The sequence below is a fragment of the Stenella coeruleoalba genome (assembly GCF_951394435.1).
Source record: "Stenella coeruleoalba genome assembly, chromosome: 4".
NCBI lineage: Eukaryota > Metazoa > Chordata > Mammalia > Artiodactyla > Delphinidae > Stenella > Stenella coeruleoalba.
The window spans coordinates 80,532,177-80,554,751 of record NC_137149.1 but is presented as its reverse complement, the minus strand read 5'-3'; the positions used below and the strand labels follow the sequence as shown (position 1 = coordinate 80,554,751).

General features: G+C 33.3%; 1 protein-coding gene across 23 annotated transcripts in view; it reads right to left on the bottom strand.

Annotated features, from left to right (window-relative positions):
* Positions 1-22,575, bottom strand: part of ADGRL3 (adhesion G protein-coupled receptor L3) — an 867,440-nt gene that overhangs the window by 68,814 nt on the left and 776,051 nt on the right. For all 23 annotated transcript variants that reach the window (XM_079920009.1, XM_079920003.1, XM_079919994.1 and 20 more), the window contains 2 exons: positions 11,793-11,859; positions 10,404-10,495 (listed from right to left, as the gene is read on the bottom strand). In XM_079920009.1, coding sequence (XP_079776135.1) covers positions 10,404-10,495; positions 11,793-11,859 — 159 coding nt within the window. The remainder of the gene's footprint in view (positions 1-10,403; positions 10,496-11,792; positions 11,860-22,575) is intronic.

The following is a 22,575-nucleotide window of genomic DNA, read 5'->3' as shown; positions in this document are numbered from 1 at the left end:
TGATTTAATCAATCATGCCTTTGTAATGAAACCTCCACTAAAACTCCTAACAGATGTGGTTCAAGGAGCTTCTAGGTTTGGCAAACACTTTGAAGGGCTAGGAGGGTGGAGCCCAGAGACGCCATGGAATCTTAGTTCTCCACCTCTCCCCGTGCATTGCTTCCATTTGTTTTTTCCTAAGTTTTATCCTTTTTAATAAAGCTGCAGTTGTAAGTAGAGCAGTTTCCTGAGTTCTGTGATTTGTTCTAGTGAATTATTGAACCTGAGAGTTGGTCTTGTGAAGCCCTAAATTTGTAGTTCTCCAGGCAGAAGTGTGGGTAGCCTGGGCATTCTGTTTGTGGCTGGCATCTGCAGTGGGGAGTCCTAAACCTGTGGGATCTGCTCTAATTCTATGAGTTAGTGTTAGAATTGAATTGAATTGCTGGAAATTTAGTTGGTGTTGGAGAATCAGCTGGTGTGTGTAAAAACAACATGAAACTGGTGTCAGAAGCGGTGTCAGAAAACACCACTCAAGTCCATGAAAAAGAACATTTTAAAGTACACGCAATCTTGCCACTAAAAGGTGACCATTATTAACTTTTTAGTGCATTTCCATTTAGGTTTTTTTCTGCATATATAATCAGTCATTTATGAGGAATAAGAATGTTCATTTTATATCCCAAAAGGTATATTAGCACTCAGCTATCCTGTAAAGTATATTTGATAAAATTTTATAATATATATATAACTGTATTTTATTTTCAGGAAGATAGCTAACTAAAAGATTGTCTCAGGTATAAAAATGTGTGTCTTATTATTTCTTGAAGGAAAAGGAATTTTGCTGCTTAAGTAATTTTTATTGATGATTAATCCTCTCCAAACTGTATGATCTATTGATTTTGTTTCTTAAATTAATGAAAAATACACATAAAAGTTACTAAATATGTTCAAAATATAAACTATTTTTACTTATCAACAAAGTATTTGGACATTTACATTTTATATAAAGTATATAGGTTATATATAGTGTATGCATAGTACATAATATACATACATACACACATACCTACATATAGATATAGATTTTATAAGCAGAATATTAAATTTATAACAGTATATACATTAATATATATTAATGTAAAAGGGAAAATAGAGGATTAAAGAAATCTTGTAACAACATTGTATTTTTCAAGATGATATAACTTTCTTTCCAAGTAGATGAATGTTTCTGAACACAATGAGTCGTTACTGCTTATGAGTCATGATAACTTATTGCATTACTTTAAAGGAAAGTATCTGCTGGTCAATAAGTTAACAGAACTCAGTCATAAAATTCATCATATAAAGGATGAACTGTTTTGCCTGTATTCCTTCTTAACTTCACCTGTACACTAGAGTCCATCTTCCTTTGCCTACTCAAATGCAGAAACCACACAATTTTCCCCTCTCCCGCCTGCATCAATTAATTGTCTATTCATACCAGATTAAAAGGAAGAGGCTGTAATCTCTATCATGCTTAAAAACTAACCAATCAACAAAACAAAACAAAAAAATGCCCTTGATCCAACATTTCTCGCCAGCTACTATATTTCTTAGCTCTTATTTACAGAAAAAGATCTGAAAAGAGATGTCTTTACATGTGGTTTTTAACTCCTCTCTTCCCATCTGCCTCCAAACCATTTTAATAAGCCTTCATCAAACAACTTTTGTCAAAGACACAAGAACCTCCAAGTTGCTAAATCCAGTGGTCAAGTGTAAGTCCCCATCCTAATTGAAATGCTTCATTGCCTAGCTTCCAGGATTTCTAACTTTCTTCCTATCTCACTGGCTGCTCTTTCTAAATCTACTTTGTAGACTCTGCATTTCCAAGATCTCAAAAGCTAGAGTGACCCAGGGTTTCAGTCCTTGGTCTTCTCTTTTTATATGTCTACATCAATCCCTTTATTTTATCCAGTCACATGGGTTTAAAACAAAATCTACTGTGACCCGTTCTCCCAAGATTGTAGCCAGTACCCACACTCCTACATTTGAGGGGTGGCCAAGCACTGGCTGTTTGTGGGAGAGACAGACACAAGTTGGATGTGCTGGTTGCAGTATCCCCATGCCTGTGTGAGGCCCCACATGGTGTGGGATGGAAGTCGAGGTAGGAAGAGAAGGAAGATGGGTAGTGAGTCAATGGCCATATCCCGACATGGAACTCCAGGGAACTGAAGGATTCTAAATTCAATCCTGGGCTTCCAGGTGGCTTTCAAGGTATATCTGTTAGAGTAGGAGGTTAGGATATGTTTAATTTATCATTTTGTACTCTTGCCCTGAGCTCTGCAAATGTTGAAACTGGTCTGTTCCTGCCCATAGGGTTGAGCCAGTCCCCTCTGCCAGATCCCTGCTTTCCCAGACTCTCTTGCATTAAGAGGTGGTCATGTGATCTAGACATGTGATATGAGCAAGGAGCTTCTGGGAAATATCTTCCATCCTGACCATGAGAGAGAAAGGCATGAGAAAAGGCTTCTGAGGAAAGCATTCTTTTCTCCCTTCATTTTTGCTTTTGAACACAATTGCTAAAGGATATGATGATGGGAGCTGAAAGAGCCATCTTTGGACCACACGTTGACACTGTGAATGACAACAGCCAACATGCTAAGGATGATAAAAGATGGAAAGAGCTTAGGTACTTACTACCATTACCGAGCTATTAAACCAACTATGGAACCACCTACCTCTGGATTTTAGTTTCTGTAAATCATCAGTATCATTATGATTTAGGCCCTATACTGGTCAGCATTTGCTACTCATAACAAAGCTATCCTAACAGAAACATACAGTGACTAAGTGACAGAAACCAGTCTGGTTGAAAAATCACTATCTCAAGTTTTTGTCATCTCTGCATACCACCTTTACATTATTACTTTTTTTCCCCAAAATATCTCACTTTGCTTAATGTTTTAAAAGGAAATATATCATTTTCATAAATAAAAATACAGGATCATTTACCATTATTGAAAGTAATAAAGATATATAAAACAAAATCAATACTGAAAATAAATAAAACCTGAAAACCATTAAATGCAAAAATAAAATAAAATAAAATCTATATACCAATGAATCCAGATTTAAATCTTCAGCTTTCATTATTTCAACTGCCTAATCAGCATCTACACTGTAATGTTTAGTAAGTCTTTCAAAGTTATGCTGTTAACCACTTCCCCCAAAGCTCCTAATCTACCCCAATGTGATTTTTTTCTACGGTTCCATATCTCAGCACCACAAGCCAAAACCCTTGGAATCACACTCCACTCCTTTCTCTTATAGTCTATGTAAAATAAATTAGCAATTCTGTAAGTTCTATCCTCAAAACATATCCAAAATTTTAGCACTTCTTGGTTATTAAATAAATTAATGAATAATTAAAGGACAAAAAATCATATCAAAGTTTATACATTAAAAATTAAATAAAATCTGTGAATAATATGGAATACAAATATTATTTAATTATAATTATTCTCAGATCTCTTCCACTCTTATAAAAGTTTAAGTGAATATTTGCTCTGAACTATTTGGGGGGAAAAACTACAGCCTTATTATGACTACTTATTTTAGATTAATTTTGCTGTTGTGTGTACGATTACTTCAGAAATTTTGGTTTCATAATACAATTCTGATTACCAAGCTTTCCCAAAGCTGACTGCACATTTCATATAGGATACAAAGGAAATCTGACTCCAGCCACATATAAAGAACACAGGAGCTGCTAAATTTTACATTTTTCTCATAAAGAAGAATTATTTTTCCCTTAGGTAGTCTCTCATCCTTAGGCTGCAACTGACTGTCCTAATTCTGATATAAACCTAATTATTTTGGGGAAAAGTGAAAGAATTATTTGATCTCAAGGTATAACACGTAACAGTTCCAGTGTGCCTGTGACAGTCATCCTTCAAACTGTTTTTTTCTCAAGTGTCAGCTCCCAGAGTATGAAGTATGCCAAATACAGTGATACATAAAACACCTGGTTCCTAGAAAGATCACATAGGGATTTGAATACATTTTAAAGAGAAAGCCTCAAAACAGAGACTAACACTTTTAACATTTCAGAAAAGTTAAAACTACAGCGTAAAACGCATAATACAATGAGATTGGCAACAATACTTGGCGAATGTACAGCTTTGTGAGCCAGTGGCTACAGTTCATTTTCCATAGAAGTGATTGTTAGATGCTTGTTAATTGAAATTAAGTTAATCAGCAAAGGAGTAACTAAAGTAATACCTAAGGAAGTTCTTAACTTATTTGAAGCGACTCTAGTGGTGTCAACAATACACAGGGCTCCAAACAGTGCTGTTTAGATTGTATTACTTTTCAAATACACCTGGATCATTTATGATAATGTTATGGCACATTTCCAGTGATATTTAACCACAGAACAAGGAAATGGAGGAAAGGTGGGGAAAATGAGATAACAGATGATATTCCTTTCAGAATTTCTTAAAAAGTATTTTATAACAATGAATAAAATAAATCAATTATTAGTTCTGACTCAAGAACTAAAGTGTTCAATGTGTGTGTGTGTGTTGAAAAGTATATTTGATTAAAAAGGTTTGGAAAAAAACACATCTTCAGTATAGTGTGTTGGCCCTGGAATCTTTTTATAAGACGTGACAGTTTTAAAACACATCTCTAAATATTTAGAAATATTTTAAAATAATTAGAAATTTGTGATGTTTTCATTTAAATTGAGTAGTTTTGGTGGTGGAAGGTAAACAACGAATAAAGTCAAGTGAATGGAGACATAACTTTTTTTTTAAAAGTCGGCATGGACGATATAAACTATACTGAGCTTCCTGTTTAAAAACCCAAAACAATATTTCAACCTTTTTACATCACTAGCTAATATTTTAAGAAGAATGAGAAAGTACTATAAATATTTTCCTCAAAACTCATCCAGAAAACATTGAAGTGGATGAATATTTTTATTAAGTATAATTCAGAACTAGGTTTACTGTTCTCATAAAGGATCAAACTCTTTTTAAGATATTGCTCTGACTACGGTATCAAAATGTTACCATTTTGAAAAGCAGGCCATATATATATAATTCCATCTTAATATATTAATATAAAGAAGAAAAATTAAAGCATTGACAATTTTTTGTGATGTTGTTGCATTTTTCAGGATTATATCATTCTGCTTTTTCACCTTCAATTTTTTAGAACCCTGCCACATTTAACTCCATGAAGTACTAATGTAATACTAGTCAAGCTAAATTACTTAACTGTTTCTACCAATATCTGGAAACACAGTACAAAGCAAAAGTTACCTTCTTAAGGAATAAATAAGTTATTATGGATACTGGTAAGGCAAAACATTTTTCTATTCATCCCTGAAGCTACTCAGAAGCCTTCTTAGATTTCATTATGTATGGCAGGTGCCCAAGTTCACTGAGACACTTCTTTTTTTTAATTTAGAGCTAACTACAGAATTTCCTATTTATTAATCAAATGAGCATTTCACTCCTAGAGCCAATTCTTTCATAATAGGATAACTTTGGCTTAAGAAAAAAAAAAGGATCATAACAGGCAAATTCTTTATGACACTACATAAGAAACAAAGCCAGTCAAATTCTAATGAGATTTTGATAAGAGGTTGAGCAAATTTCACTAAGGAAAACACAGAGAACCAAAGGCAGCAATATATTTCCACGTAGAGTGGTTAAAAATAATCAAACCATACTGTATGAATACTGAATTATGAGCTGTATGCTATACATATATGATTATATTTAATTATAGCAAAACTCTACAAAGTAGAATCAATTATTCCCAATTCTGAGGAGATACTGAGACTGAGAGCCATGATGTAACTTGCAAGATCATATAACCATCACAGGACTGAACTGAAATCCAAATTGAAACTGTGTATGACACGATTTTTTGCTCCTCTTTAGCACTACACCTTCTTTTAGCAATTAGAGCACAGGGAGGAAAGAAGGAAAGTGAAAGGTGTTTCTTTAAAAGATCTGACATTGTGTTTGCCAGCCCATCACTCATGTAAAACCCAAGTTAAGGGGAGATACCAGAAATTGGAAAACTGGGCTAGGTCAAAATCAGAATCTTGGATGCAGAAGTCTGTCCCTGGAAAAGGGCAAAGGGTCAGACATAGGAAAGGGAAGCTTAGTAGATTCCTTGTCTCTCCATACGGGCACCAATTTTCTTTCTTAGCCCTAAAAGCTTCTATTATTTCTTTTAATTCTGCAAAGTACTTGTGATGCTGTTAAATATTTTTTCAACAAGAGAAGTAGTTGATAACTACAGAAATGATCAATTTTTATTTCTAAGTTAAATGTCAAGCGTGCTATAAATGCTCCTCAAGAATTAAAGTTCTAACTGTCATAATACTACAGCGATACTATAAATTAATTTTGTACTGATAATTCATTAACTGTTTTATTTATATTATTTTTTAAGAACTAGATTAGATTTTTGCTATGATTACTGTAAGCTCCAATTTCAACTTGTTTGAAATTAAATCAGAAAATTCAAATGACTGGAATTACTTTTTTCCTCCAAATATAATTACCTATTTTGATGAAAAGAAGACAAAGGACAAGTAAGCAAACAGCAAACCGAAATGCATTATTTAGTTTTAAGCACTTTTGTAGTTAAATCTGAGACTTGGAGTACCTCATTTCCTCTGTAATCACGTTAACTATAGGAATTTACTCTATTATTATTTTTTCCCAGAGTATATCATTAATATAGTAATGAGCCAACGAAATGAATGTTTTACACTAATATCAAAAGGTGTTTATTATGATGACTGTGAAGTAAATTTAAAATTAAAATATAATTAAATTATTTAAAAATAATAATCAAATTAATTAGAGTAAATTAGAGTTAGCCATGCAGTGTTAGGGAAAAGAAAATCTGTAGAGTAGCAGCAGATAAGACCTGAAGCACAAGTGATTACACCCAGAATGGCCAGAGGGACACATGGCTTAAAAAGGGACAACTAGACCAGGAAGGCTAAGTAGGCCATGGTAGGAAGTCTGGACTTTAGTGTAAGAGTAACTGGAAATCACTGAAGAGTTTTACCCAAGAGAGTTGCATAATCAGATTTAAACTTTTCAAGAGATCACTCTAGCTAATGAAGGTAGGAGCAAGAATCAGTATGGGGAAAACTGTCAGGAGACCACTGAAGCAGCTTTGCAGAAGTTCATGGTGGCCAAAAAGGTAGTGAACATGGGGAGAAGCAAACACATTTTAGATAAAGAAGATATTTCTATGTGAAAGAATGTGTGTAATTAAAGTAACAAATACTTGATAAATGAATGGTTTTAGAAAGACACTGACCAGCAAAAGGCCTTATATGGTGAGTTTATTTTCTCAATAAACTGCCCAAGGTGGTGCATCTTATTCATCACTTTACAAAAAAAACCCCAAGAAAACATTATTAACTTTTATGCCCTTTCCCTATACTAAAAAAAGAAGACATTGCAAATAAATGATGCTATGTCTTTAAAATACTCTCACATCACCCAATATCACTTAAAAATTCATATTATACAGATCCTTATTTTTGTTAAAAACAAAAAGGATGCCAAATTTTGTGTTCTGCTTAAACCTTTCTTAAATTCTTTCCTTATCAGTTATGCCCTGGTGATTTTTTTACAAGCACTTATTAAATAGTTAACATATTTTAAATGAAATAAAATGTCCTTCAGATTCTGGAAAGTTCTAAGGATTATTTTCTTGAGATTTCTCTCTTCTTATCTCTCTCCTGCATGCTCTCATATCCTGTAGATGATCATTTTTCCTACTTTGTAGAGGAGAGTAGGAAGAAATCCCTCAATTTACTGCTCTACCCTGGTTCCACCACATATCTACATCACGCCTATTATTTATTTTATCTAGTCTGAGTAGAAAAGGATCCTCCTAGCTGGCTTCTGTTATCTCAGCAGAAAAGTGTCCTTCATGAAATTGAATGGAGTGGAATTACTCTCCCGCTATTCTGGTTCTCATTCCCTATAGTTCCTCAGGTCATGACTATAACACTGATTTCCTTTCCTCTATCTCTAACCACTTTTTTACTGGTTCCTTCCCATCAGCATATCCATATCCCATTTTTTTTTTTTAATGGTATGCGGGCCTCTCACTGCCGCGGCCTCTCCCCTTGCGGAGCACAGGCTCCGGACGCGCAGGCCCAGCGGCCATGGCTCACGGGCCCAGCTGCTCCGTGGCACGTGGGATCCTCCCAGACCGGGGCACGAACCCGCGTCTTCCGCATCGGCAGACGGACTCCCAACCACTGCGCCACCAGGGAAGCCCTATATCCCCTTTTTTTCCATCTTAAAACCACGCTGCATATTCTTTCTAATAGCTACTTAATTTCTCTCCTTGAGCCTTATTGATTTTTCCTTAAAAAGCATCATCAAAGGCTGATTACATACCTCTGTGCATTTGATGGCTGGGTATGTTTCATTATTATACCCATTTTAAAGAGGATAGGAAGCCTGAGCAAGGTTAAATAAACTTTCCAAAGGCTATAAACTATAAAGCAGTTTAGACAGAATTCAAATCAAGACAGTCTCATTTAAGGCTTTATTTTGATTTGTAATATAAAGTTTGATGCCATCAATATCATTAAATGTGTTTATTAGCTTTTGTGTGTTTGTTTTTCTAAATAGTAGTATCACAGACATTCAACCCATATTACCTAAAGAAATACATACGAATAATGAGAATACAAATCTATCTTTTAAATATGTGACTATATTAAGTACAAGGCCTTTTTGAAATTTTTAATCTGGTAAAAGCTGTTACATAAAAAAGTATTATTCACTTCTTTCTGATAGTACTTTAAAAGCATAACAAAAATGATAATAGAGTATTATATGCATTTTGTTTTATATTACACAGTAATAGATATAAGGATGCAATTTATACTAAAGTGAGTATAAGTATGATAAGATAAAGAAATTATATTTTATGTGCCTATTTAACAATCCAAATTCAATATTATCAGGAGCAAACGGTCCAAGGAACTAATACTGCATTTTAGAAGGGCAGTCTAGTTGTACATAATTCAACAGTATAATGACTCAACTAAGCAACATTAAGAAGTACAAAAGACTATTACTCATAGTAGATAACTTCTAGTTTGCTCCATTACATTATTTTTTCTAATTCCTTAGCTACCTTTTCAACTAATGTAGACAGATGACCCCTTAAACAAAATTAAATACTTAATGTCAATACACTTCTGTCACTACAGTCTTTAATGTATTACTTTAGTCTATAAACATTCATTGAGGGCCTACTATGGGCAAGGAACTATGTCAGGCACTGAATGTAGGAGGATGAAAAATGGGTGACATAGCTGCTATCTGAGGTAGTTCAAGGAGAATGTCAGTAGCACATGAAAGTCACAGGAGACCTCATGAAACTTCTGAAAGTGCATTCATTTAAATAAAAACATTTAACCAAGTTAACACATAGCACAGGCAAATCATATACAAATGCTACTTAATATAGAATATATATTAATGACTAAAGTACATGTTCACATTACTCTTTCTCAAGTGTCACAGCCTCTAAGGGAATAAGACAAAATTTTTGGTTACACTAAAGAACTATTTTTTTCCCCCAGAAAATGTAAATTGTCTTCTTTTTGCATATATATAAAAGAAGTACTACTAGTGAGGAAAGGATTGTGGATATTTTCATATCTCTGCATGGTTCAGGTTTTTGAGGATAAAAAAGTAGAATTTGGGTTAAAGGATGAACCTTAGGAATTAAAAGATGATGGAATAGGTAGTGACAGTCTTATGGAGAGATTTACTTCCCAAGAGGTAAATGTTAACATTTCAAAGGGGGTACAACCTGGAGCCATATATATGTATACAATAGGATTTTTACATTAGGGAGCTGAGGTCTCCTTTTCTCTCTCAGGAGGAGAGGAGGGCAGCTGTACAACAGCTCCTCTGCAAACACCCAGGTTAATAATTTCAGGGTTCCTCTCTTCTGGTGTAAAAATCCCCCTTTTGGTACTTGCAGGTGCCACCATCTCACTCTCTTCACACTGCTCTGAAGGGAGAGATGGCGTGTTGAGTACTGGTGTGGTTATAGCTCTAACAAAATAGTCTGCCCAGACACAGCAACTTTGTTTCCTGGACAAAATAAATAAATGCATCTAATAAAAACTTATCATACTGTAAATAAGAATTTAGGGGGAAAAGTTTCTTTGAAGACAGAACTTCACTATACTTAGTTTCAGGCAGATCAAGTCACCTCAATAGTCAATAAATGATCTTATTCAGCAAAGACAACACACTGATCCTTATAATTTTGCCATAAGATTTCAATACAATGAAAAGTAGGGATAGTTTAGTGTATCAAACTAAGGTAGACTAAAGAAAAGAAAAAGAAAAATCACTTACTTGATATTATCAAGACAGCCCGATTCAGGTTTCAGAATGGCAGTGTGATGAAACATTTTATATAAAGCAATCCCAAGGAAGATTACATTAAGCTGGAATGTAAAAGGTACTGTTATATTGCATAACTGGAGTAGAAAAAAAGTAAGTGTATTCTCTATGACAGATGAGTTGTTCTGGGAAATTAGCTCTCCTACACTTATAAAGGAATTGGATCATAGATGACTGCCTAGTATTTTAGTAAAAGCAAGAGGCCAGTTTGGGAACTCGGGATACCAATGAGTTACAAAGCACTGCTATGCCAAATACACACACATACAAAATCAGCAGCAGTTGGAATGATGATATGGAAACTGCAAGACAAAGCTAAGTCAAGTATATATATATTTTTTTCAAGTATATATTTTTTAAAAAGACAGTAATTATTCCAGGTATGTTACTATAGCTACCCTTTAAACATGGCCCTTAATTTACTGTTCAAGTGCTACATTACAAAACATAAATACAAAAGTCATAATATTTTTGAATAGCTAGGTCAAAAGGATTATAAAAATGCTGGTTAAATTTTGATGCTACAACAAATTAGGATTAAAGTAGAGGGAACCCCCACTGACATTGTTATATCACTGGACCAAGAGAGAACATATGATTTGAAACAAAACAAAATAAAAGCTCCAGTGTACATTTCAAATATCACACATATGTAAACTGTATAGAAAAGCACATGTTGAATTGCCCTTGTCACCTGCTTCGTTTATATATTCCAGAACTTGGGGCTATTTTGTATTTTAAAATGGTAAGTATATAAATAATACACTACCAATAGTATCTCAATTAGGATAAATAATGCATATTTGAAATCAAGATATTATGCATTTAAAAATAAAAAAAAGAAAGTATGATTCCAGAATGTTTATCTAACTTACTTATTCTCAAGTGAAATCCTCTTAAATTTTAAAGCTTTTGAGATTTATATAAAAACAAAACTGGAAGGAACAGGAAGGTTATTTTGCCACATTTCCAATTTCTGTTTCCATTCATAATTCAAATTATCCAAATGAAAAAGAAAGAAAATGTACTCTTTGTCAAACAAAGTCATCACTGTTTAAAACCTATAAAACGAAATGGATTATGCTAGATCAGGCCCCTGAGGAGCCACAGTACTGCATAAGCTCTTGCAAATGCATGTTTTCTTCTCCCAAGGGTTTTGATTAAGTATTTTACAATATAAAAGTAGACTATAATGAGTGTCTAATTGCTTGAGTTATATAGGGTCAAATAAGTACATGCTTTCCCAAAATTACTCTATGTAAATTAAAGATAGACAGCACAAGGATAGTGAAAGTTTTATTTCTTGACCTGGGAAACACATAGTTAATTAGGAGTTCTTACCATAATTATCAAGGTCGCTGGTCCTATAAAACTCCAAATGAAGTAGGTGTCAAGTCGGAGCCAACATCTGCAATGAAACACAAGGAAGAGAAGGCATTCAAGGACTGGATATGGGACATACATCAAGAGTGAGCGAGTGACAGAGAAGAATGTGAGCTGCAAAGCATTCCACTGGGAGACAGGAAATATTACATTGCTTGTTCATTTAAATGCTGAATTATGTGCCCAATTTCTGACAGCACTATTGATGGAGTAAGATAATCACCCCTAGAGGAAGCAGGAAAAAAATGGCACTGGGCCTATTTGCTAGGGCCTTTTGTGTCTGTCATAGAAACCTTAAAAAAAAGAAAAAGAAAGAAAGAAAAAGCCATACATATAGCCATTAAATCGAGTAGCTTTAAGCTATCTTTTTCTCTCCAATTATGGTGCTACATAACCTGTCTATCAGCTGTCAGGTAAAGTGACATTTTCCTGTCAAGAAGATCTGAGGAAATTCAGGATAAAGAAGAAATAAATTTGGTATCAGAAAACTGAAGTTTAATTAGGTTGGGCAGCCAACCTTTGAGAGTTCTTAAGTCTTAAAAAGTGCATTGTTACTGCTAGTGCTTCTGGGGTTGCAAATTATCCTTAGCATCCCATGAAGTTGATTCATGACCCAAAAGTAAATTATTAATCACTTAATTTCAGTTACATTTAATACTCCCTCAATTCTTAAAGCCTCTGGGAAATTACATTTTCATTCTTCAGGATGACAGGGAGACAAAATGGAAGTGACTAGTTATGAGAAAGATTAATGTAAATTTTGAACAAATTACATTTGATGTTAAAAATCATATCTTGAATTATTTGCCATTTGGCTATATTTGAGGCATAATTAAAAAAGAAAACATCTCCAGTGGAAAACAGTAGAGTGCTTTGCTAAGTGGTCTAAAAGAGCAAATCCAAAGTATGTAAGTATTTCTGATTATTATGTAACTGTTACTTAAACCTCAGCAATAATGGAATACCAGAAAAGCTATGTAGAAAGAACTTTATATATGTCAATACAGGAATAAATAAATAAAATGTTCCCTATTCATATGATGAAATGTTATAAAATAGTCAAGAGGGAGGAAGTAGATCTTTATATGTCAATAGAATAGACCACAGTAACAAAGTTTAGTGAAAAAGTAAAGTGAAGAATCTATACATCTTTGAACTATAATACACATATTTTTGACAGATACATATATGTATGCAATTTTTTTAATGAAATGGGAAAAATCATCAAACTCAGATTAGTGATTGCCTCTCATATGTGAGTACAGAGGACCAGAAGCAGATGAAAGAGGCTTTAGCCATGTGCTTTATTTTAGTAATTACTGAAAGCTATGTGCCAAAATACTAATAGTTTTAACATTTGAGTGATAGAGGCAGTGATGTTTGTTATGTTTTTTTTTTTACTTTTATGTAACTTGAATTTTTTTGGAAAAGGTTAGAAGCTAGATTTTTAAGTAAAGAAATAACCAAATGCCCTGAAAAAAAGTGATTTCAAAACAAGAAAATCTGGCCTTATTCTATTAAGTTAAATATATGTAAACTAATTTCAACTGGAGTATAATATTTGCAGTCCAATAAGAAACTGACTACAAGTTCATATTTTTTACATAGACATATAATTTCTCTTTATTCAAAATAAACATAATAATCCAATTTGAAAAAATGTTATTAGGGAGGCAATCAATACTTAAACTATTAACCATTAGTTTGTTTGAGTAATTGGTTATCTTTTTGTTGTGCTGTTGTTCAAAAAATTTGGTCATGGAAAATAAGAGTGTGGTATTGCCAATAAGGAGAAACAAACCAGAGAACACAAAGGTTGAAATATGAACATTGTCTTCATTCTGACCAGAGGCTAGTTTGTTACCGCCCTAATAACAAAGGAGTGTGTGTGTGTTGCGTGGAGACCAGAGAAGGGGAAATATTTGTGGGTCTCTCTGCGTCCTCAACAAAGACCACATTTTCCCTCAAGATAAGGACAATAAAGGACAAATCATGGACACATTCCCAAATTAAAACATACAAAAGCATACACATACACACAAACACATACACCAGAGTCCAAGAATGTTGCTGAAATTGTAACAGCATGATATACTAATAATACATTTAAGAATGACTGTTAATAGTACAGCCCCTGTTCTTCTGTAGGTCAGACAAGTTTTAGAGAGCTAATGTGAGAACCAAAACACATTTTCAGCAAGCTGTTTTCAAAGGAAAATGTATTTCAAGAATTTATGAAAACTGTTATTCTACAGGTTAATGACTTCTTAGACAAACAATTTTAACTACAATATTACAGAATGTCTTGGATAAAGTAGAGAATTTAAAAAATTTACATAATTTCACCAAATGTGTTGTTAAAATAAAATAATGTCATTAAATTTTAGCCTTACAAAACTTTTATATTTTTCGAAAAGGTCTTTGTTTTGCAAATGCTTTATTTGGAAATAAATGTGCTTTTGGCATAGTGATCTCTAAATGTAGAAGTGAAATGACTTTAGAAGTTATTTTTTCTGTAAGAAAATTCTTCAATATCTATTCAGTACAACAGATTTCAATTCTCTGAGGAACTGAACAGTGAAAGAGGCGATATGAAACACTTAACATGTATTAAATAAATCCTCTCTCCTTGATGGCTGCCTGGGCTTGACTACCTTCTGGACCACAGTATGGCAAGAATCCCTTTTCTAATTCAATTGCCATATGGCCATACCTGCTGTTTTTGGCCGCATGCTGGCTTTCTCAAAACTGTCTGTATTTCCTCTTTCCCATTAACTACCTTAAAAGTTTGTGTGATTTGTGCCCTGAGTTTCCTGTGCCAATGTTGAAAGAATTCACCCTGGCTTTAAGGTGAGGGAGAGTACAGACCAGAAACCATGGGGAATTGTTTCCAGCATCCCCCGTGGATACCAAAATCCATGGATGCTCAAGTGCCTTACAGCTGGCCCTCCATATCCATTCACGCTGAATGCATGGATCCGGAGGGCCGACTGTATTATGTGTGTGTTTTTACATGCCTGGGCACATACATCCTACCTCATAGTATTCTCTAAGTCTAGGCCATTCAATGTCACTTAGATACAATGCAAAACCACTGATTAAGGGGAAACAAATGCTATAAAGGAACAGCTTATTGTACTAAACATAATAAAGTCCAACTTGCAAATGGCCAGATAGACCTGCCATTGAAAAATACAATTTATCTGAAAATTGCCTTTATCCACTAAGCATCATTTAATTTGTGAAATCATTAATTTTAATAGGCTACTTTTGTTTAATTTTTAAGATATATCAATTCTTTTTTTAAATGAACTTCTGTCATATACATAAAATCTATAAATTATGTTTATATCAGTACTGTAATAAAAGAGATAACCCGCTGTTGAAAGAGCAAATGCATTCTGATGACACTACATGCTTATTTGAATCAAGACTGAAAAATCTTACAAGACCAGATACATTCTGGAATTCAAAGGAGAACTTGTCACATACCATAAACCTTTACTTTTTCTCCCATTTACCTATACAAAGATGTCACTGAAATTCTTTTTGTAGCAATTTTTAAAAAATTATAAAATCAGCATATATTGCCATATATTTGATAAAGTCTTACTACATTAATTCAGGTTTATTGGTTTAATACTCTAAACAACTGATACTAATCTGCATGGATAAATTATTATGCTCTTCCAGAATTATTTTCTTCCAAAATATAAGAAACATCACTGCAAATTAAATAATAATAAAGGTGTTGAAATCTGGATCAGTCTCCTGTAAAAATGTTAATTACCAATTAAGCAAGTACTACCTTTAGGTTTACTCAGAAAACAGAAAAATAAAACAATGAAATAAATTAATTTCTCAAAACAGGACAACAGAAAACCATACTTCTAAAGTTAATTCTCTTCTCCTACTAAAATACTCCTCACCATTTTTCTATCATCAGTCATTTAAAAAAGGCATGGCTCTGTATTCTAAAAAGTAGTAAGACCAATTGCCCAACATATATAAATGTCACCTAAAACATATGTTTTATAATGTTTTTAGGTACCAGTAACACTACCAGAGTGTAGTTCCTTATTCAAAGTTAGTTTAACATTGTTCCATTAAGATGCCTTGGGATATTGTATTTTTTTGCCTGTTTAATTCACTCTTATCAAAGCGGACATCTGACCATTAACCAATTTTTTGAAGTAATGTAAATTAACAATGATATTTGCTTCATTTTCTACAGGACCTAAATCACGGACTAAACTATCCTTGTTGAGTATTAAATGTAACCAGTAAACAATCTTTGTGACTGATAGACCATGAAATTTATAGGGTTTAATTATATCAGGTTGTTTATGAGAGTTTGTAAACTACACATTCTTCTTTTCTCTGTAGCATATGTAGATCTTTCTATATTTGTACTACAAATATCTGGCAAGATTGAGAGAAAAAAGAAGGAATAAAGAGAATTGGGGCAACAAAGAAGGAAGAGAAGAGGAAAAGGGACAGATACACACTTCAAGCATAATAACTCTAGTTCTAAGCTTACTGCATAATACATCTGTTAAGGGTTTTAAAATGACATTTGTATCACAGCACACTCATGCATCTAATATTGAAATACTTTGTGAGCAAGTGCATGAACTGGAAAAAAGATTGGCAGAGTAATGCAGGAATGGAGTGTGATCACTGGTACTCAAGACTGGCATTTGTGGTTTAGCTACAATTTTGAATTTTAGAACACAAAACTAGATCTCATACATCAAATATAGGTTAGGTTGTCTTCATGCACCCAATATGTTTTTTTTTTTTCCTTTGGCCGTGCCACATGGCTTACGGGATCTTAGTTCATTGACCACGGATTGGACCTGGGCCCTCAGCAGTGAGAGCATGGAGTCCTAACCACTGGACCACCAGGGAATTCCCCCCAGTATGTTTTTAAAAAATAAGTGTTTCATTATTTCTTCAGCAAAATACATCCTATAAGTTTATGGTGGACTACAAAGGTAAGAAAAGTGCTGTGTTATAATTTATTAATATTAAATGTTGGAATAATTCCCATGGTCCCATGTTGCTTGAAATAACAGGAGGCAGTAGCATAAGAATTGTAATCACTACTCTTATAAATGGATGCTTTTAATATAATTTAATTTATAATTAAAACAATGTTGCTAATCATAAAGTTTGTATTCCTTCATTTTCATCAGCTAAATAATAGTACCAGTAATAATAATAGTTATAATTTAATAAATGCTTATACATGCCAAACATTTTACATGCATGTATACTTAAATATATATACATATATATGCACACACATACATATACATATGTATTTACTCATACACACACAGTTTAAAATATTGCAGTAGTTTTGCAAGGTACTTATATAATAACCACCATGTTACAGATTAGAAAGTCAAACTGACTTGCCCACAGCCACATGGCTAATAATTAGTTGAGCCTGAATTTTGTTCTAGTCTACCTGACTCCAAAGTCCCTGAACCTAATATGTGTTTCTCAAAAAGAATGAACATACAAGTTATAAAATAAATAAAAGCTATAGTTTTGTTGACAATGATAAATTCTCAATGAGTAGATGAGAAATTTATATGCTGTACATAAAGCACAGATTGTTGAAATATGTCCCAAGTAAAAATATTAGATCTTTCCAAATATAAGGTGATCTCTTGAAAAGTCAGTAAAAATTTTAGTATTTTTAAACAGCTTTATTGCAGTATAATTTATATACTCTGAATCATCCATTTAAAGTATATAATTCAATGCTTTTAGTATATTTAAAAGTTGGGAAATGATCACTGTAATCTAATTTTAGAATATTTTCATGGCACCAGAATGAAAACTTGTACCTATCTACAGCCACCTTCCATTGTCTCTACCAAATTCACTCCCTTGGTATGGTACTGGCTTCCCTACCCTCTCCCCAGTCCTAGTAACTACTATACTTTTTGTCTCTAAGAATTTGTCTATTCTAGACATTTAGTACAAATGGGATCATACATGTGTAGTCTTTTGTGACTGGATTATTTCATTTAACATAATGTTTTCAAATTGTGTTCATTTTGTAGCATGTATCAATACTTCATTTTTATTTCCAAGTAATATTCTATCATATGGATATACCACATTTTGTTTATCTTCTCTTCAACTGATGGATATGGGGGTTTCCACTTTTTTGGCTAATATGAATAATGTTGCTATGAATATTCATGTGAAAGTTTTTGAATGAGCCTATGTTTTCATTTTTTCTTGGGTAAATCCCTAGGAGTGGAATTGCTAGGTCATTCGATATCTAATGTTAGCATTTTGAAGATCTGTCAAACTCTTTTCCAAAGTAGTTAGCTGCACCATTTTACATTGTCACCAGAAATATATGAGGATTCTGATTTTTCCACATCCTCACCAATATGTGTCATTAGCTGTCTTTTTGATTGTAACCTTCTAGAGGGTGAAATTATGATGAAAGGTAATCTCTAGATGTGGAAGTTATTATAAATACTTCTTTGGTTCCAGTAAGAACTTAAGTTCCATATTTGACTTCAATTATATTTTCTAAATAACAGGACAGCAGTCCTGATGTTCTCTTATATAGGCTCCGGAGTGGATAACTACTTAACCAAAAAAATTATGCTCAACCCCAAATTCTTATATACGGTGATAATCTTATGCCAGTCATAGGGTTCCTGGGTGATGAAATTATGATACAATAAGCCCTCAGTCTCTGATATACATACACATAAAATGTGCTCTTGGCTTTAACGACAGAACATATAACATACAGAGCATTCCCCATACACATATTGAATGACTATCTTGATATATGTCAATGATAAATACTTCTTAATTATCTGTACTATTTCTCACTGGCCAACCTAAAGTCAAACGTGTCTGGTGATAAATATTTAGTAAGGTAAATGCTTCATGTCAACACAATGTTACAAGTAGGAATATTTTACATATAATAACATGCTTAGAGAAATATTTCAGATGAATATATAATGTTCTATGAGTTGGATGAGGTGCTTAGGCATTGCAAAATCTATTGAATAAAACTACGCATATAACTTTCAGATACTATCAAGTTTAATGTTCCTTGGCTCAGCTCCTTCTTGGATAATAATATAACCTAGTATTTTAAAAATCAATAATCACTCTTCTACCCAAATGATTATGCTGGTTAGAGAATGAAGTGGCAATAAAGAAATTGGGGGGCTTTTAACTAGCAGAGGAGAGACTACTCCTTTAGGAGCTGTTGTTAAGCTAGTGAGCTAAGAAGATAAATCTAAGACTTAACAGATGATTTATAATAATTTTCAGATCATAAAATTGATTTCAATTATTTTTAAAAGCTCAGTTATGCTTTTAGAACTCAAGGATGTTCTTTCTGGTCCATTATAAATGTTCATGACCTGATCAACATCTTTCAGAAAACTTTTACCAATTTTTGAGCCCACATTTTAATTTCTGGGCTATTCTCTGAGCTTTACTCCTTCCCAGCACCCTCCCTTCTCCTCTTCTTGGAACCTACTTCCAGTCCTTTTCCAATCTACCCATGACTTTAACCACTGCTTTTTCTGTCATAAAGTTAGATTTCAAGGAAAGTGCTATAAACTATAAATGCAATTTTTTCCCTTTGAATAAAAATTAACTGTTCAAACAGTTTGCATTTTTGGAGGTAATATTGCGGTAATTAAAGTTTACATGAACTAATTAGTTTCAGGTCATAAAATCAAAGTACTTAGCACAGAATTTCCATATCAATTGTGTTTGAATTATTAAGTCAATGCCAGCCTTTATTTTTTGACAGTATCATATTGGACAGCTTCACCAAAGTCAAATGCTCTCCCTTTGAGCTATAACCCCATGGAAGGCTTCACTGAATGTTCATATGAATAACAGTATAAGAGACTAATGGTAGATAGAAAAACAGAGAGAAAATGGAAAACACCCCATAGTCAGTGCAATTTAGACCTGTGGTCCACTAGCTGAATTTTTTTTTTTTAGTGACTGTATTGGACCTTTAATCTGATTTTTTAAGTGTCTGATAATTGTGACTAAATGTAATTCTAAGTAAATTATCTCGAGAATAATGTCAATACAGATAAAAAGATTTCATTCAATAACATCAGAAAATAATGAGATTCTCTTACAAATATTGCAAATTGATGGCAAACTAAGCAACTTCTCAAAATCAAATTATGTATGCTTTATGTGTGAGTATGTGTTTTCTACATAATAATCAATTCAATAGCCCTAATAACATTTCATAGAAAAACACATCATAATCCTTCAGCCAAATGGAATATGATAGTTACCTCTATCTGTATCAAAATAATATTTATTTAACCTACAAAAACAATTCTGTCTCTAATTTTATCTCCTACCATTGATACGATTCTCTACTTTTTAGAAATGTAAGCTATTATTATTATTAAAGGTTTCAGAAATAAAACCTCATTGTTATTATAATAAAATACATTAAGAGGAGAGAAAAGAAAGATAAATTTGTTATTTGGATTACTGTAATATGTATTCAGTGGTTTTAGTCTTGATGTAATCCAAGTGGTTGAGACTAAGAAGTAAAAATGTAATAATAACAAAATTCCAAAAATAAGTAAAATAGACTTCCGAGAAATACAAATTTACTGTATTAAGCTTAATAAGAATTTACAGAAAATGAGTGACACTATGTCTCTGAATTCTGGCTAATTCCAGTTTATTTATGACTGTAGACTTTACGTATTTGTATTTAAAAAAATCAATGTAGCACATAAGAAGGTAACACTGACAAAAACAAGCAAACAAACCAAAAAGCCCCCAAATGTGATGAGCAGGAAGTAGGAAATGCCACTTGAAATAAAAGAAATAAACAATAGTAACAGAAACCAGAAAACAAAAACAGATTTAATAATAAGGAACAAAATACATAATTCTATATGCAGAAATCCTTCCAGTGTATAAAAATTCATTGCTTATATTTTTATTTGAGACAATATCTTGATTAAACTCCTGACGGAAACATGATCTCTTCCTTTCAGCTTATCAAGTAAATACAAATGACTGAATAATGTTTCTTTTTCAACACCTGCTTCCTCAATGGGCAAAACAGCACTGTATAGATGTTGAGTTGGATGAATTCCCAAAGGAAGAAGTTATATCTTTTTTCCATGTATTTTGAAGTTTTGTCTCTCTGGACAATTTATTGAAAATGCACAAATGAGACACTAAATGCTCTATGCCCACCTGTGAAAGAATTTTAGTGCAATTTTCCCTATCCTTTACTATCCCTCTTTCATTTACCATTTATTTTATCTGTATCTGTTTTTCTTCTCTTTGTGTTGGGAAAAATCATAATGGTGAAACTGAACCATTATTAAGGCTTGTTTTAAATCAATGCCTGGGAAAAAAATTAGCCTCCTTTCTCACAAAGTGATAATGTCAGTAAATGAGATCTTCCAGTTATGGTGCAGGAAATTAAAGCGATGATGACCGAAACTTTAAAAAAATCACAAGAGACTCCATAGTATTGATTCTAAGAAAAGATAGATTCCTGCTATCCAGAAAATGACCTCTCTTTCAAAATAAATGACTATAACATAAAGCAAACAAGTTTTCAGTTCAGTAATAGGAAAATTTGCAAATATCTAAAGAGAAAAAACAACAGGAAACAAAAATAAAAGCAAGTCAAGAACTGCAAGAGAGCAAAATTGAACTATATAAGGACAATATTTATAGTATAGGTCACAAATAACAATATCAGTCAATTTAATACATTAGAGAGAAAATGCATTAATTAAAATGTAAAATCCTATGATCTAAGGGCAGTAACTGCTAATGGGCTTCTTTTAGAGGGGATAAAAATATTCTAAAATTAGATAGTGGTGATGGATGCCTAAATTGAATGTACTAAAAACAACTGAATTGTATTCTTTAAAAGAGTGAATTTTATGGTATGCAAATTATATCAATAAAGGTGTTTTTTATTAAATTCTATGATCTAATCCCCCTCCCCTAAAATGTCTTTAGGAGCAAATACAGGCAATATTTTTACCTAATCCTAATCTGGTCCATGATTGCCACTGGGATACACAAAATGACCTCAGATTCTACCACAATTCACAAATGTTAGATTAAAAAATAATTACTATTAGTTACATTTAGACAAATTGTTTTATGTAGCTTGTCACTGTACTCAAGAAAAAAATTCAACAGAAGCGAGATGGTCTTCTTTTTTTGTTGTTTGTTTGCGGTACGCGGGCCTCTCACTGTTGTGGCCTCTCCCGTTGCGGAGCACAGGCTCCGGACGCGCAGGCTCAACGGCCATGGCTCACGGGCCTAGCCGCTCCGCGGCATGTGGGATCTTCCTGGACCGGAGCACGAACCCGTGTCCCCTGCATCAGCAGGCAGACTCTCAACCACTGCACCACCAGGGAAGCCCGAGATGGTCTTCTTTTAATCGTATTGTTGGTGCTTCTACACCAACGTATATTCTATTTTAACTATGCTCCCTATAACTCTGGAGTCCTCTTTTGGTTGCCTCCTTCTGAATCTTCTCTTCTGGGAAATGAGCTGCTTTATTGCCAGCATATTCAGGCTGCTGACTGCTGGTGAAAAGTCATGAAATTTGGCTTACTAACTTCTGTACAATTGATGTTGTCTAACCTCATCTGAGCCTACACTACTGCTTGGAAATCGTTTTATTAATGTCTAATTGGCTCCTTAACACATT